This window comes from Macaca thibetana, chromosome 5 (genome assembly GCF_024542745.1).
Source record: "Macaca thibetana thibetana isolate TM-01 chromosome 5, ASM2454274v1, whole genome shotgun sequence".
In the NCBI taxonomy this organism is placed as follows: domain Eukaryota; kingdom Metazoa; phylum Chordata; class Mammalia; order Primates; family Cercopithecidae; genus Macaca; species Macaca thibetana.
This window is the reverse complement of record NC_065582.1, coordinates 47,433,703-47,450,168: the sequence shown is the minus strand read 5'-3', so window position 1 is coordinate 47,450,168 and position 16,466 is coordinate 47,433,703. Positions and strand designations below refer to the sequence as shown.

Genomic DNA, 16,466 nt, shown 5'->3' with positions numbered 1-16,466 from the left:
TCTGATTGTTTGAAGACCTTTTATGGGTGAAGTCTGGGAATCCAGGCTCAAGATAAGTGATAGTTTCTAAGGATAGAGGGCTCTGAAAAGCAGAAATGAGGAATAACAACCATGGCATGTTCTGAGAAAGTGAAAGCAGCACATTGAAACTTGTGGCAGCAATGAGCCACATTGGGGTGTCAACACACATGATTCCAGTTTTAGGTAAATAAGCAGAAAGTGGATTGGTATTCAGATGCACCCTTTTTTGTTTATGGAGCATGCAATTCACACACAACTGGTACTATCAGTATTGATTCCACCATATATTTCTGGGGTCTGTGACAGAGCTCATCAAGTCACAACTATGAAAGAAATACTCACTTAAGTAGCCTTAATTCTCATCGTTAGACAGATAAAATGTAGTACAACTCTCAACTCTTCTCCCTGATATATGTACCAACTATATATCAATTTATATTCTGTTTCTCAGTGATATTATCCTTTTCTAATACAAGGTATCTGTTAACATGTGATACTGACTGCTTTTCCACAGTCTGTGGCTTTAGAACAGTATGGAGAGTCCAACAATGCAGTTTGCTAAAGAAGTCTGCCAAAATCTAGTGTTGATTTCTTCCAGAGCACAATCTGTGTTATAAATGTTGTAGCTACTTTTCTGATTCTCAGCAATAACCTCGTGTGTATGGATTTGTAAGTTTATTATACATGGAATATGATTCTGTATATCTTAGTAGCTTTGTTCTTTTCTTTTGTTTTGAAAACAAAATCTAATAATCTCATTCAGAAAAGCATTATCACATACTTGTTCTGGAACAATTATCTTGATGTACTAGAGAGTTCTCTCCTGTGTTGGAAAAATTTGGTGTATATTCAATGGCTGTTTGGACAGAGTATTCAATATTAGGGGTGAGTTGCTCCATTATTTGACCTAACAAAATTCAATTTTAGATATTCCACATTGTACTTAGAGTAAAGCTCCTCCTTCTCACCTGCTTCTGTGAAATCCTCTCATGGGAAGGTTTACTTGTCCCAATGGAGTTCTTTTACTTTTTATAAATTTCATATTATTTTTAGTTTCTATAATTTTCTTTCTAGTTGTACCTTGACTTAAGCCATCTTTGCTCCATGAATCTATATTTTAAATAAGATTTAAGATAAATTGAAATACTAAAAATGGAAAATGCTAACTAAAGATGTAAGTTCAAAGGACACAGAATACCTTAATATAAATAAATTGTGCCCTATTAACTAAATGTACTGTTAGTTTACTTAAACTAAACCTAAGTCCTTGACATGCACTCACAGCTTTTACACATTATATTTAAGGGTTATATCTTAATAATTATGCTAAAAGAATTTAAAAGGATATCAGAGAGAACCATGATTGATCAGATTTTTAGTTGGTAAGGTAGATGTGAAAAAGCCTTTTTTTTTTTTTTTTTAAGCTTTTCCTCTGAAGCAACCAAAGGACCACGGGAGACGTGAGAGAAAGTGTTGTATCAGCAGAGGTCTGAAGACCAACCCCATACTACATTTAGGATTCTTTCAAAACCTTTGTATCAGTCTTCAAGAGTTTTCTGTGACCTTTTGCTGGAATTCTTCAGGCGTTAAAGGGCCTCAGCCAAGCATGGCATATATTTCTTTTTCCCTGGAAGCCAGAGTACTACGTTTTCAGTCTCTACATCATATGAGAGGCCTAGTCCTCTGCTGTCTTATGGCTTCTGGTTAGCTTTCTGGCTAGTCTCAGGGCCCTCATCACTGTTACCTCCCTAGAACCTCTCAGCAGGATCAAGTATAGATCCTTTGCCCATAACTTCCACCCTGAAATTTCCAACTGTCTTTAAACATGCATCAATTTACCACCTTGGGAAAAAAAGACTCAAGAGAAACTCTCTCACTTGATTCTATTGCATTCAGCCTATTTTTTAATTTCTCTATTTGTATCCACTGTTACATTTCCTAAGAGAGTAGCTTTCACCACTCTGTTTCTCTAATTATACAACATGCATCCTCTCCTTAAATGCCTGTAATGTGATTTCAGTCCATGCTTTTTATTAAAGACTCCATTAAATGTCATTAATGATTCACAATCATCAAATCCAATAGCTTCACTTTCATCCTCATTCTTCTTTCATCAACACATTTGATATTCTTGCTCATTTTCACGTGGATGGTATTCTTCTCATTTAGCTTATTTGACTTAATCTCCAATAATTTCTACCTCTTATGGGATCCTTAGTCCTCCTTTCCTTACACTTATGAATGTTCTCATTTTATAACGTATGTTTTCCATGTGGACTACATAGAAAACTAGTCAAATAATTCCTCTGAAATTAGTTATCTATAAAATATTGGGTTCTTATCCTATTTTCTTATTTTTATAAATGTAAGTGATGCAGATGATGTTTTATTTTTCCTAGTGCAAAAATAAAATCTGTGACAATGCATAACTATACAATGAGTGTCAGAAGTTGGTAGAAAGTAAAATTGTTTGAACAACAGCAACAACAAAACTAAATTATTCAGAAAATGAATCAACACTCCAAAAGAGCAACTATTGTTTCAGAAAGAGGTTTAGCTTTAATGTAGATTATTCTTTGATTACCTTGAGTCATTAAATTGAAAGCTACTAGGGCATCGACTGTATCTTATTCATCTTTCATTATCCAAACTGAATAGAATAGACTTTTACATGTACTATTATCTCCACCAATATCTGCTAAATTTAATGTGAGACTTACAGTGAGAATTGTTCATAAACACACACACACACACACACACACACACACTACATTCTACATACCCTCATTACAATACTAAATTCCTTTTTCTAAAAAATATTTTGTATATAATCCTTATTGATGTAGTTGATGAAACACTATATACAAAACACTGGCATGTCAAATATTGTATAAAAAGTATAGAACAGGTTAAAAAAAAAAGCCCTGTTTTCTTTCTTAGCTCACAGTGCTAGTAAGCTCACCCTTATAGTGCTAGCATAGGAATCATTATGGTACAATTTCATTAGAGCCGTATGACAATATCCTTCTTCTTTATTAGAGAAAGGACACAGAATTTAGCCGTAATACTTTGAGAGTTGTTTCTTCCTCCCTTAAAGGGAAGAGGAAGACAGAAGGGGCTTTATCTGCTTCCTTCAGAAGCCCTGAATCATGTGTAAGATGCGGTGGTGACTTTAAACACAGAGCAGTTTGTGTTAGTGATTTACAGAAGTACTATTTTATTTTATTTCTAGCACAAAATGTAAGTGTCTGAATGCTTTAGGTAGGCACAAAAGGGAACGTGAAGGATGTCTGAGATCATCAAGCCCAACAGGAAGATTAGAGCGAGAAAAGGGAGAAGCACTAATAACTGCCACACTGGAATTCCCAGGCTGATCAAAGGGGCCAGTGAGTATCACAGGTAGGACCTGAGGGGAAGTAACTTCTGAAGATTTCTTGTGCCTTAGAGTCAGCAGAACAACTGTCTGAGAGCTGCATCACATGCAGAGGAGATTTGGTGGGAGAAACACACAATACATGTGCCCAGATAGAGCAGTCATCAACAGCTTTGTCTATCTTACAGATATATAAGTTGTCCCTTGGTACCCAAGGAGGATTGGATCCAAAACTCCAGAAGATACCAAAATCACAGATGCTCAATTTTCTTATATAAAATGGCATAGTGTTTGCAAATAACCTAAGCACATCATCCCCTATACTTTAAATTATCTCTAGATTAATTATAATACTTCATGCAATATAAATTCTATGTAAATAGCTCTTAGACTATGTTTTAAAAATTTTAATACTTTTGTCATTGCACTTTTTTTCCCAAATATTTTTGATCTGGGGTTGATTGAATCTGCGGACACAGATCACACGGATACTGAGGACCAACAATATATTATTTTCTGTAGATGAAGATTCAGCAAAGATTTACAGGAAAGGAACTTCTGGGATTCCTATATGTGGCCTCTTTCTCTGTAACAGGCACATCCCAGATCTAGATCCCATGAATTCCCCAAAAGAAAGAAAGACACAGAGGCCACCCAGCCCTACCAAGACTTCCACTAATGGCCTTTCTACAGTTGCAAGGAAGATGGGGGTGGAGGATAATAATATCTGAACTTGGCTGAATATTTCTTCCAAATGAAACTGAGATTTTAAGTAGTCTAAAAGCACTAGACTATGCTAAACATATTGAAAGGGCATGTTGATTGGCAACTTTAATTATCCATTTCCTATTCCCAATTACTAACTTCTAAAGGTTGATGAGTGCTTCATAAAACTGGTAGTAGTTACTGAAATAAAACTATTCCATGTTTGTAGATTGCTGAATTGAGACTATAAATTAAAATTGCTACATATATAACAGAATTAGACGACATTTTGGAAAGAACATTTAGTCCACAAATGTTTCTATATGAGAAGAGTAAAAAGATGAGAGCTACTTGACTGGGAGTGAATATATAAGCTAAAATTAATTTATCATTAAGTCCTGATATCACAAAAGTCAGGGATATCCCTTAAAGTTAAGAAAATCTTTGGAGAAGAAACCTTTTTTTACTTCCAAAATAGAATTCACCTGCTTAATTCATAAATAATTTAAAAAGAGGATCAATAAATTAAGAGTCAGCACGTCAATAATGAATTAACAAGTGAAAGTAATATTTTTTTTTTTGGTTTTTTTTTTTTTGAGACGGAATCTTGCTCTGTCGCCCAGGCTAGAGTGCAGTGGCACAATCTCTACTCACTGCAAGCTCCGCCTCCCGGGTTCATGCCATTCTCCTGCCTCAGCCTCCCAAGTAGCTGGGACTACCGGAGCCCGCCACCGCGCCCGGCTAATTTTTGTATTTTTAGTAGAGACGGGGTTTGACTGTGTTAGCCAGGATGGTCTCGATCTCCTGACCTCGTGATCCGCCCATTTTGGCCTCCCAAAGTGCTGGGATTACAGGCATGAGCCACCACGCCTGGCCAGTAATATGTTTAAGAAATTAACCTATCCTTTAACATTGACACAAATTATCCCTTGATTTCGCTATGAAAGAAGGAAAATAATAGATTATATGGATTATGGATATGACCCAGCATGACAGTTTTTTCCTTCTTAGCAAATGGCCTAACCTCTACTCATACTCTTATAAAAGCTGTATTATTTTTTTTTTTCCTTAAATAGAGCACAACTCAAATCATTCTTTGGCTTGCAATGTGTCTATAGGAGGAATAAACCCATATGTCATTATAATTGTATAGATTGGATTTTTACTTTTGTTATGGAGCACAACCACAGTCATACTACAACTCCATTCTGTGTCAAAGAGAGTTGTCTCAAAAATACAGGAAACAAAATATCAGAAAAAAATCCAGTATGTTCAGACAACTGTGTAAGCAATGAAATGCAATTGGTTTTATACAAAATTCCATCTTATTTGCAAGGAGAGAAATATATTTACATGTTTTCAAAAACACTTGTTTAATATTTAATTGGCAACATATAGAATCACATGTTGTTTTGTTGTTGTTGTTATTTTGAGACAGAGTCTCACTATATCACCCAGGCTGGAGTGCAGTGGCACAATCTTGGCTCACTGCAGCTTCGTCTCCTGGGCTCAAGCGATCCTCCCAACCCTCAGCCTCCTGAGTAGCTGGGATCACAGGCGCACACCATCATGCCTGGCTAATTTTTGTATTTTTTGTAGAGATGGAGTTTCACCATGTTGCCCGGGCTACAATTTTTTAGAGTTACATTCCTACGAAGAGCTACTTGAATGTAGAATTATTTTGTATTTCAACAGTGCGTCTACATATTTCTTTAGCAATATGATTGGTTTTAGTACTGGAACCCTTCACAGACTTTGCCAGCAACCTAATTTATAATATATGTTTTGAGTAAGGATGGCGTATTATTAGTTCTCAAACATTAGCATGAATCAGAAGTCACCTCAAAGGCCCATTAAAACAGAGACTCAGGGAGAGTTTAGTAGATTCACAGCTGGGCCTGAGGATTTGCATTGCTAACAGGTTTCCTGGTGATGCTGATGCTGCTGAACTGGGGACCACATATACTTTTCAAGAATTAATACAAAAAATATAATTTGGAAAAAAGTCTCAGAATTTTTATCAGTAGCTTGATAAAAATTATAGTTTGTTAAAAAAATCATTAACATCCAAGTTACAATAAACTCTTTTTCACTAATTACTAAAGAAAAATAGTTTTACTTACATTATTAACTTTTCAGGTCATTAAAAAATTTAATACTGAAAGTATGTGGCTGCCAAAGAATCTCCATGTACTTAAGTTCATTTTGGCCAAAAATAATATTTGATTTGAAATAAAATATATAAATCATAATATAAAATCTGCAAGTGACATTTTTTAACTATCCACACATGGGCATGCATATGCCACTGTAATATTTTGATACCACATTCATTAGGTTATGAATAAACGCTCTGCCACCTGACATATTTCAACTAAACAACAGAACATAAATCAGTGAGCAAATTGTTCATGATTAAACAACAAGTAGTAACAAGTAGACTTTGATTATAGCTTTTGGTTAAAATATAATTTTCCTACTTTATTAAAACTTCACTTATCATTGTGAATATCTCAACATATTTATACTATTTATAGATGAATTCCAAATACATTCCAAGCTCTCTGATTTTGGACTGCTCAAATGTTTTGTGCTTAATGCAATGGGGAAAAGAAATGTAGAATTGAACAATAGCCCCCTCCAAGACAAATTCCAAACGTGTAAAACACATTTTTAAAGGCTTGGGTCCTTAACTTTTTTGCACAAAATACTGCAATACATATATTTAATAAGTTAGTTCCCTCATTCACACTGACTTAATATTACCTTGTATAACTGGTGTTATATCTGATGTTCTCCCACATGCGTGTCCAATGTCTGATGTTGCTTGTAAATGGAGACTTAAATCTTTAGTCAAGTCTTTAGTCAAGTCTTTTATATGGTTAAGAATTATACAAAATTTTTATCAGACTAATTAAAATGTGTAATTATAAGGTCCATATTTTTATTATTTGGCATTTTCTAGTGGCAATGCAATTAATGTCTTAGAATGAACAGCAGGACACATTCAAGAAGGCAATCAAGAGAATGATGCAGGTGTTGGCCATGCCACCTTGGCAATCAGTCTTTGAAATCAGATAATTTCAAAATCACTCTCATATCCCCAACCCTGCTTCTTTAGTCCAGTGACCTCTATGTCTGACCTATTCTAAAGATTTATAATCAAGAAGCCATTATTGTTATCTTCTCTAACTCACATACTTACAATCAGGAGGCATCTTTTCCATAAATATCTTGTAATATTCTTGTAGAAGTTCAAAGTTTTCCTGATTAATACTTTCTTGCAAAGAGACATCTCCAAACCTACAAATAGAAGAAAGAGAACAGTTATAAGTTATAAAATGGCACCAAAAAGTAACACGTTTTACCTTTCCTTTTTAAATGGATTGGAATAATTTCCTAAGGAAAGAGTCTGTCTCATTTTTCAGGCTACGATGCACAATGGTGATTTCAAACATATTCCAATCTCCACAGGCCCTGATTTTACTAATCACTTCTAATGCATCAAATATCCTCACAACCATCAAATGTGAATTTGGAGGAAATACCATGTATGAAACACCAGTCTTTGTGCATGGACATAATTGATAATATTAATTTCCCCATCCTACTCCACACCTCCGCTGCAGGGCTGTATCTCTGTATGTGTTTTAAAAACCTTCTTTCTTATTATCTATCCAACCTTCCATTTCACTCATGGCTGCTTAGGGAGGGGTCCAGAAGACCAGCACTGGACACTGGGCTGCACACAGTCTTGCCCACACTATCAACTGCTATAGGCACACGTAGAGCCAGATTTCCCAGACAGTAGATCATTTCTGCTGACATTTTTTTCTGTTCATACCGAGAAGTCAAATGGTTCTGTCCACATAGTCTTCTTCAAACTGTAATGTAATGTTTGTTGACTTCTCTTCCTCACAGGATTATACATTATTTCAGGATAGGAAGCAGATTTCATGCTTCTTGTTATCCTCTATTCCCCTTACATCCCACAGCTTGGCAGAGCATATGGTATTTTAAAAATACCATACTGGCTTAATATTAGTGTTATGGAGTAAATGCTTGTGTTGTCCTAAAATTCATATGTGGAAACCCTATCCCCAAAATGGCAGTATTTAGAGATATGGCCCCTAAGGGGTCAAGTTAAATGAGATTACGAGGGTGGGCTCTCTCTGTTCACAGGCACAAAGAAGAGGTTGTGTGAGCACACGGGGAGAATGTGGTCAGTCATTTGATAGCCAGAAGAAGAGCCCTCATCAGAAACCAAATTGGCTGGAACCTTGACCTTGGACTTCCTAGCTTCCTGAACTATGAGAAACAAACTTCCATTGTTTAAGCCACCCAGTCTATGGTATTTTGTTACAGCAGCCCTAGCAGACTAATAGTATTTATTTATCTAAGAATGGTCATATACAAGATCTACATTTTGATTTTGAGTAAACAGTAGTAAAATATTACTTCTAGATTACATAGCACATCTAACATGTAGATGTTGCTGGTAAAGCTCAAAATTCAGAATCAGAAAAAGGAGGTTCAGAGAACAGAGAGTAAGCAATATGCCCAGATTAACAGTTGGTTGATGTCAGAGTGCTATTCATATTCAGGCCTCCTTCTCACAGGGTTTCCCTACTTTGCCATTTTGCCTTCTTTTCCAGTCTTGTGTGTCTTGTACGGCTTCCGTGTGTGAAAAAAGTGCATTCTTAGTATGAAAGAGAGATGAGAGGGAAGGAAAGGACACTTCTTAAATAAAATGACTGACAACTAAAACAGTCACAATGACAAGAATGATGCAAATTAGTCCATTTTAGAAGCCTTGAAAATATAACGCTGACTAGTCTTTGAAAAGTCTGTGAATAAAAGAGTCTCATATCTCTCTCAAGATCGCAATAACAGACCTTGTTAATTCCAACTCAAAACACTCTACTCTAGTGTACCAAAGAAGAGGCAATTTGGAGTGCTGTTTCCCTGCCCCACGTTGTAGAGTTTATGATCCGGAATATCATTCATCTCAAACACTGAATTTGCTAAGACAAATATGTATAGATAAATAGAATATAATCTGATCCTAGACACTAGCCTTCAAAAGTGCTTAATTACCAAAGCAAGGAATGTGCTAGGTACTTTTAACCTTACCTGTGGGGCAGGGGTCACTTGGAGAGTGAATTATAGACAAGAAAGCATGTTAAATATTATACTACCAAAGACTATCAAACTCCCCAAATTGTTGCCTGTGAAGGAACTTCTCCAGCCAGCCCCCACAGCGAAGATGATAACTTCTTTCTCTAAAATATTTCAAAAGTATGCTCTATGATCTTTTTTTGTTAATTTTTTGAGACAGAGTTTCACTCGTGTCACCCAGGCCAGAGTGCAATGGTGCAATCTCGGCTCACCTCAACCTCCGCCTCCCCAGTTCATGCGATTGTTCTCTTTCAGCCTCACAAATAGCTGAGATTACAGGCGCCCGCCACCACGCCCAGCTAATTTTTGTATTTTCAGTAGAGACAAGGCTTCACCATGTTGGCCAGGATGATCTTGAACTCCTGACCTCAGGTGATCCACCTGCCTCTGCCTCCCAACATGCTGGGATTACAGCCATGAGCCACCGCGTCCAGCCGAAAAAAGTGATTTTTAACAGTGACTCATGGGATCACAGTACAATCATTTGTTGACTGAGCAAGTCGTTATAAAAAAAAAGTTAACATTACCAAATAATAACCATTACAATAAACACAAAAAAGAGAAAGACTCTGTTTTAGATTTTAAAAATTTGGGCCGGGCGCGGTGGCTCAAGCCTGTAATCCCAGCACTTTGGGAGGCCGAGACGGGCGGATCACGAGGTCAGGAGATCGAGACTATCCTGGCTAACACGGCGAAACCCCGTTTCTACCAAAAAATACAAAATATTAGCCGGGCGAGGTGGCGGGCGCCTGTAGTCCCAGCTACTTGGGAGGCTGAGGCAGGAGAATGGCATAAACCCGGGAGGCGGAGCTTGCAGTGAGCTGAGATCCGGCCACTGCACTCCAGCCTGGGTGACAGAGCGAGACTCCGTCTCAAAACAAAACAAAACAAAAAACACAAAAAGTTGATGCTATTATCTGTTTACAATATTGAGATATATATAAACATGAATTCTAAACTTTAATACACACATAGGTATTTGGAAATAAAGAAGGTTAATCCATTTGAATGCTTTATTTAGTACTGGCATCAAGATTTTCCTCAATGTTTTTGCCACATTTAAATTTGACTTGGGCCAGGATTCCTTAAATATGAAAATTTACCTTCTATCTCAAATAATTTGGTACTGATAAAAAGAAAAATGTTATGCATAAATCGATGTTAGTTCTATATGCAGATACATGGGACTTCTCATCATATGCTTAAGAGGAACAAAGAAAAATCTCAAGTGCCACTCTTACACCAAAGCTTACCTCTCAGCCAGAGTTTGCTGTTCATTGATTCCAACGTTAAAAAGTACTGGATACACATGAAGCAACTGTCCTTCTTTAATCTGTAGAGGTAGCGACTCAAACATTCTGGCTGGAAGCTTGACCTCTACCACATAATGTTCTCTAAAGAAGGCAGAGGACAAAGGGAAGAAACATTACTTACTTGTTTTGTGTTATTTTAGATTTATTGGAAGAAAACAATAAAAGGGTTGGGATATAGCACTGATTTAGTTTTCTGTTTGCTATATGCTTATTTTCCTCGTTCATTCATCTCCTTATTAAATTACTTGACCTAAAAAAGTTTGTAAGGATTCATTTACATGTGTGATTTCTCTACCTCACTCTGAATTCCTTAGGAAAGAAATGTTTAGTCCATTTTTGTATACCCAGGGTCATGTGCATTGATAGCCTCATTTTGTTTTCTTATTTTTAAAACTCAATCAGTCCTAAGAATAAGAACACTAATCTAATGACTGCTGTTTCAATACAGTGAAGCTAAATAAACCAAATAATTTATATAGTGTTTTGGTATGGCCTGTTTGTTATCACTATTGATGAGTGTTTCTGTTTATGATGGGCTGATGGAAAGGTAATGCTTTTATTGCTTAGAGTGAAACTTTTGGGAATTCTGGCCATTTTGAAACATTAACATATCACAGGAGCATTTTTTCATTGGAAATGTCCATTAAAAACTACCCCCTTTTTAATGTTGAAAATTTAAGTTAGGATTGATACAATATGATTAATAAGAGTACCTACTTACATATTTTTAAAATTGTCATCTTCCAATACAGTGTGAATTGAATATAGAAATTTAGAAAGTTTTGCCCAGAGGTTGAGAAAATCCATGTGTTTCAAGAACTATACAGAGGGGTGGGATTGTAAGATACACATTGGGGAAATAAGCATAGGACAAATAGTGAGCCTCTTTGTGAAAATCTTTTTAATTTCTCCTAGTGTAACATTATTGATAAACAGTATGGACCACTGACTCTGATACTTGTTTTTTTCTAGCTATGAAACAGAGACCTGGTAAATATCATGAATTTAGCAAGCATGGATGTTAGCATTACCTTCAGATGAATGAGCGCATTATTTTTCTTTGTTTAATTGCTCTCAATGCCATTTACAATAGCCTGGCTAACAGTCTTTCAGGAATATGAGAAGCATCAATGAGTCAGTTCATGATTTAAACTTGCTCTGAAGGTGAAACATATAATTTCTTTGTGATAATTTTACCAGGTTTATTAAGAAATTTATATGAACTAATATATTTTACATATATAATTAATAATTTTAGCAAATTTATAAAATTACACAATCATCACAATAATCCAGGTTTAGTTCATTTCCATCAACTTAAAACAATTCCTCGTGCCCATTTACACTCAACTCTACTACCATCAGCAGCCCAGAAAGCCATTCATCTATTTTCTCTCTATTTCCTATGAATGAATTTTATTTTTCTGCACATATCCTATGAATTGATTCATACAGCATGGAATATTTTCTATCTGGCCTTTTTCACCTAGTATAATGTTTTTGAAGTCATCCATGTTGTGGTATGTATCAGAAGCTTGTTCCTTTTTATTAGTGAATAGGATTCTATTGTATCGATATCACATTTTGTTGACACATTTATCAGTTGATGGACACTTGGATTACTCCATGATTTGGGATATTATTAATAATGCTGCTATGAACATGCAGGAATGAACCGTGGTGTGGAAGTATGTTTCATTTTCTCTTGGGTGTATGTCTAAGAGTCATATGATAATTTTGTATTTAACTTTTTAAGACTGTCAAACTGTTTTCAAAGTGACATTTCCACCAGCAATGTACAAGGGTTCCAGGTTTTCCACATCCTCACCAACATTTGCTCTTATCTGATGATTCTAGTGTAAGTGGATTGGTATCTTTGATTTTAAATTTATTCTCCTAGTGATGAATTATGTTGAATATGTTTTCTTGAACTTATAAATCATTCATATATCCTATTTGGTGAAATGACTATTCAAACTTTTTGCCCATATTTAAATTTGTTTTTTGGTGTCATTATTATTGAGTTGTAACATTTATTTACATATTCTGAATATGAGTCCTTTTTCAAAAATATGATTTGTAAATACTGTCTTCTAATGTGTGGCTTGTCTTTTTACTTACTTAATGGTGGTTTTTTTTGATGCCTAAATGTTTATAATTTTGATGCAGTCCTATTTATCTATTTTCTTCTTTTATGGGTCTTGATTCTTGTGTTATGTCTAAGAACTCATTACCTAAACCCAACTTACAAATATTTCCTTCTGAGTTTTCTTCTAGAAGTTTCACAGTTTTAGCTATTACATTTAGACTGATAATCTATAGTGAGCTAATTTTTGCATATGTGTAAATTCTTTTCTTTCCATATAGATAAACCAATTGTCTCAGCATCGTTTTTTGAAAAGATTCTCCATTCTCCATTGAATTAACCTTGGCAGCTTTGCTGAAAATCACTTGACTTTAAGGATAATAGTTTATTTCTGGAGAGTAAATTTTGTTCAATTAATCTACATGTATATACTTATGCTAATACTACATTGTCTTGATTATTATAGTTTTGTAGTCATTTGTGAAGTCTGAAAGTATAAACTTTTCTACTTTGTTCTTCTTTTACAAAAACTGTTCTTCTTTTACAAAATTTCTGGGTCCTTTGCATTTACATATAAATTTTAGGTTAGGCTTGCCAATTTCTGCAAAAAGACTACAGAGATTTAGATAGTGATTGCAGTGAATCTATAGATCAATTATGGAGAATTACTAAACAATACTGAGTCTTCTAATACATGAACACAGGCTGTCTCTCCATTTATTGGATCCTATTAATTTCTCTCAGCAATATTTTGTGTGTTCTGTGTACAACATTCTAACTTAGTTAAATTTACACCTATTCTTTTTGATGTAATTGTGAGTTAGACTTGTTAATCCAAACCACCACTATTTCTGACAACTTTCAGGACTGTGCTATTTCCTACTCCAATCCAAGTCAAATCAGCCCACTCTGGTAGTGAAGCTGTTGTGTTAATGGCCTTGCCCTAGGAGAACTGTGTTCACAGGGCCAGGGTTGATGGGAGCAGTCCTCAATAAAATGCCTCAGACTCTTACTGATGCTACCCAATGTTCTCTGGTTTCTCGCAAACAAGTGCTTCTGAATTTGTGGTGTGCATCCGATTTATTCTGTTTGTCCTAAAATGGTTGTTTCGGATTATTATTTCCAGTTGTAATATTGCTTTTGGAGAGAGGGTGTGCTAAGCTGCTCACTTCATCATTCTCGGAGTCATGCCCCTACCTACATGATTACTTTTGAGTTTCAATACTGCTTGAAGAACTTCCTCAGAAAAAGCAAGCTGCACTCTGCCTATGCCAGATGGCCTGGTAAGCTTCCCTTAAACATTGTGATATAAGTATTAGTGTTTCACTTTTGACAGTAAACTTGAGAGAAATATAGAATTGTGCTGTTTTTCGGGTGTGCGTATGAGCAATTTTATTCTCTTTCTCCCAGATGAATGGCAAGTTAAGTATTAATTCTAGGTAAATATTTAGTTTCTGAGGATGTGGGTTTTTTTGTGAGTAAGAAAGTTACCTTTCAGCCAACTATGTGGTTCTGAGTATCCTTCACAAAATTTAAAATAATTATTATATGTTTACTATCAACAAGAAGACAAGTTTACTTTGAACTTTATACTTAGTTTGTTCTGCATCTCTCTTTAGCATGAAACGGACTCTCCCTTTTGTATATTCATATGTTTTGAACATGACCTGAGAATGTTTCAAATTTTAAATATCCTCATGCAGCAATTAAAAACACTAACACCAGAATAGTTTGGACTTCTGATTGAGACAACTTACTATAGGATGTACCTCTTCTTTTGGAGGTATGTTCTACACACCATCATTTTTCTTAATTATTTCTGATATTTTGCCCATCATACACTGACCTTCGAAGCTATTTATTTAAAATCCTTCTCGGAAATCTCACAGTCTGAGAGTGAGTTGTCAAAAATAATTAAGAGAAATGGTGGTATATTCCCCTGACACAGAAATATATCTTTTCTAAAATGTTACTGCTTTTAACTGAATTTAATTTAAAGTCATCTCAAGAATTATGATTCTATTAACTGAACGATTCCCACAAAAGTAAAAACACCCACAGCTTTGGATGAGATAGTAATAAGGAGAAAAATGTTCTCATGCAAGCTATTATTTTGAATTTCTTGTATTTTGTGGGAGAGTACTGCCATACTCAACTCACTACAATTTAAAACATTCATGAGACTTCCAGGAGTTTTTCAAGATTGTCCCATATCATATCACCCATGTTTATTTTTTACCAAAAAGGAAAAGAAAACAAAAGAAAAATTCCCAAATCAAACCTGAATTCTCCTTGCCTCCTCTGACAGGAGTTAATATGACACATCTAACAAAGCCTGGTCTTCAGGAAGTGAACACTGTGAGCGCTGCTTACCGTCTTCCTGTTATAACTGGCAATACATCATTGGATTTGGCTTCAATTATTTTAAATGCGACTTTCTTTAAATCAGAAATGCCAACAGCCATGTCCTCTAGCATTCCAATTTCATCACCTAAGCAAGAGAAAAGGCACTTAGTTACAAACAAACATTTGAGGAAAATGTCATTAGCTACTATGCCTCCCTGCTGGAATTTGTTCTAGCATTTTATTGAATGAGTTTCTGAATGCAGTGAACCTACTCTAGATACTTTTCCTCAGAGGCTGAAGGTTTTCCTTAGTGAAATGGGAACCATTTCAATGGACTCCAGAAGTCAATCTACCCTTTGAGGGGAGGAAGAACGTGGGCATTTGCTGTGAGGCTGGAGAAAGGTTTTAACCCCTTTATGATTTGTGTACATTTCTTTCTACTGGCAGGACTGATATGCGTTGTCTAGAAATAACAGAGGTAGCTGAATTGATAATCACTGACCCAGGTTCATGCTAGTTTTGCATCTCCATACATTAACAAATGAAGCCTAAGAGGGGGATCATTAAGATTCCAGATCAGCACTCTCTAACAGAAGCATAATGTGAGCCACATATATAATTTTAAATTTCCTGGTAGTCATTTTTTAAAAGAGTGAAATTAAAAAGGTAGAATTAATTTTAATAATAGATTTTACTTAATCCAGTATATCCAAAATACCATTTCAGTTGTAAATTAATATAAAAGTATTATCAATATAAAATACCTTTTAAAACTAGTTTTTGAAATCTGGTCTGCATATCTAGTACTTATTGATTTGGACCAGACACATTTCAAGTGTCCAATAGTCACGCAAGGCTACTATATTGAACAGTGCAGTTCTAGACATTACAGGGTTCAGACTTTAAAATCTAGTCATTGAAACTATGTTGGCACAGAGCCTTTTATATTAAAAAAGCCAGATGGCTGCTCAGAAGTCCACTCTGAAATAATCTATAATTCCATTTTCAAACCTTAATGGGAGGCAAAAGTAAGTTACAAGGTGAATACAGAAAACTGAAAGTTACATTATTTTTGTAATACTTGGTGCAATAAAGGTCTACTTCTTATTTTTATGTTTTTTGGAAAAAATTGTGGGTTAAATATCCTATGAATAGAAATGTGACTTTTAACTTGTACTAAAGCAATACTCACTGTATGTACTTAGTAGCCCTTCATACTGTACTATCAACCCCACTGTGTGAAGCTGCTGTAGGAAGCCTGGGTCATACAGACTTGTCTGTAATTTGATGATAAAACCACAAACCAATCCGGCAAGCTGAAAAAAAAAAATACTGATAAGATTTACTGCAGTTAGCAAACGTATTTGTTTTATTTTGAAATATTTTAAGACTTCTGAGGCATCACAGATTCGATTCTCAGGTATGTGTAACAAAACTACAACTA

The 16,466-nt window shown here is 35.4% G+C and overlaps 1 protein-coding gene across 8 annotated transcripts in view; it reads right to left on the bottom strand.

The window, feature by feature from the left end:
- Positions 1–16,466, bottom strand: part of INPP4B (inositol polyphosphate-4-phosphatase type II B) — an 817,532-nt gene that overhangs the window by 77,087 nt on the left and 723,979 nt on the right. For all 8 annotated transcript variants that reach the window (XM_050791144.1, XM_050791150.1, XM_050791147.1 and 5 more), the window contains 4 exons: positions 16,215–16,338; positions 15,050–15,167; positions 10,531–10,671; positions 7,305–7,402 (listed from right to left, as the gene is read on the bottom strand). In XM_050791144.1, the coding sequence (XP_050647101.1) occupies positions 7,305–7,402; positions 10,531–10,671; positions 15,050–15,167; positions 16,215–16,338 (481 nt within the window). The remainder of the gene's footprint in view (positions 1–7,304; positions 7,403–10,530; positions 10,672–15,049; positions 15,168–16,214; positions 16,339–16,466) is intronic.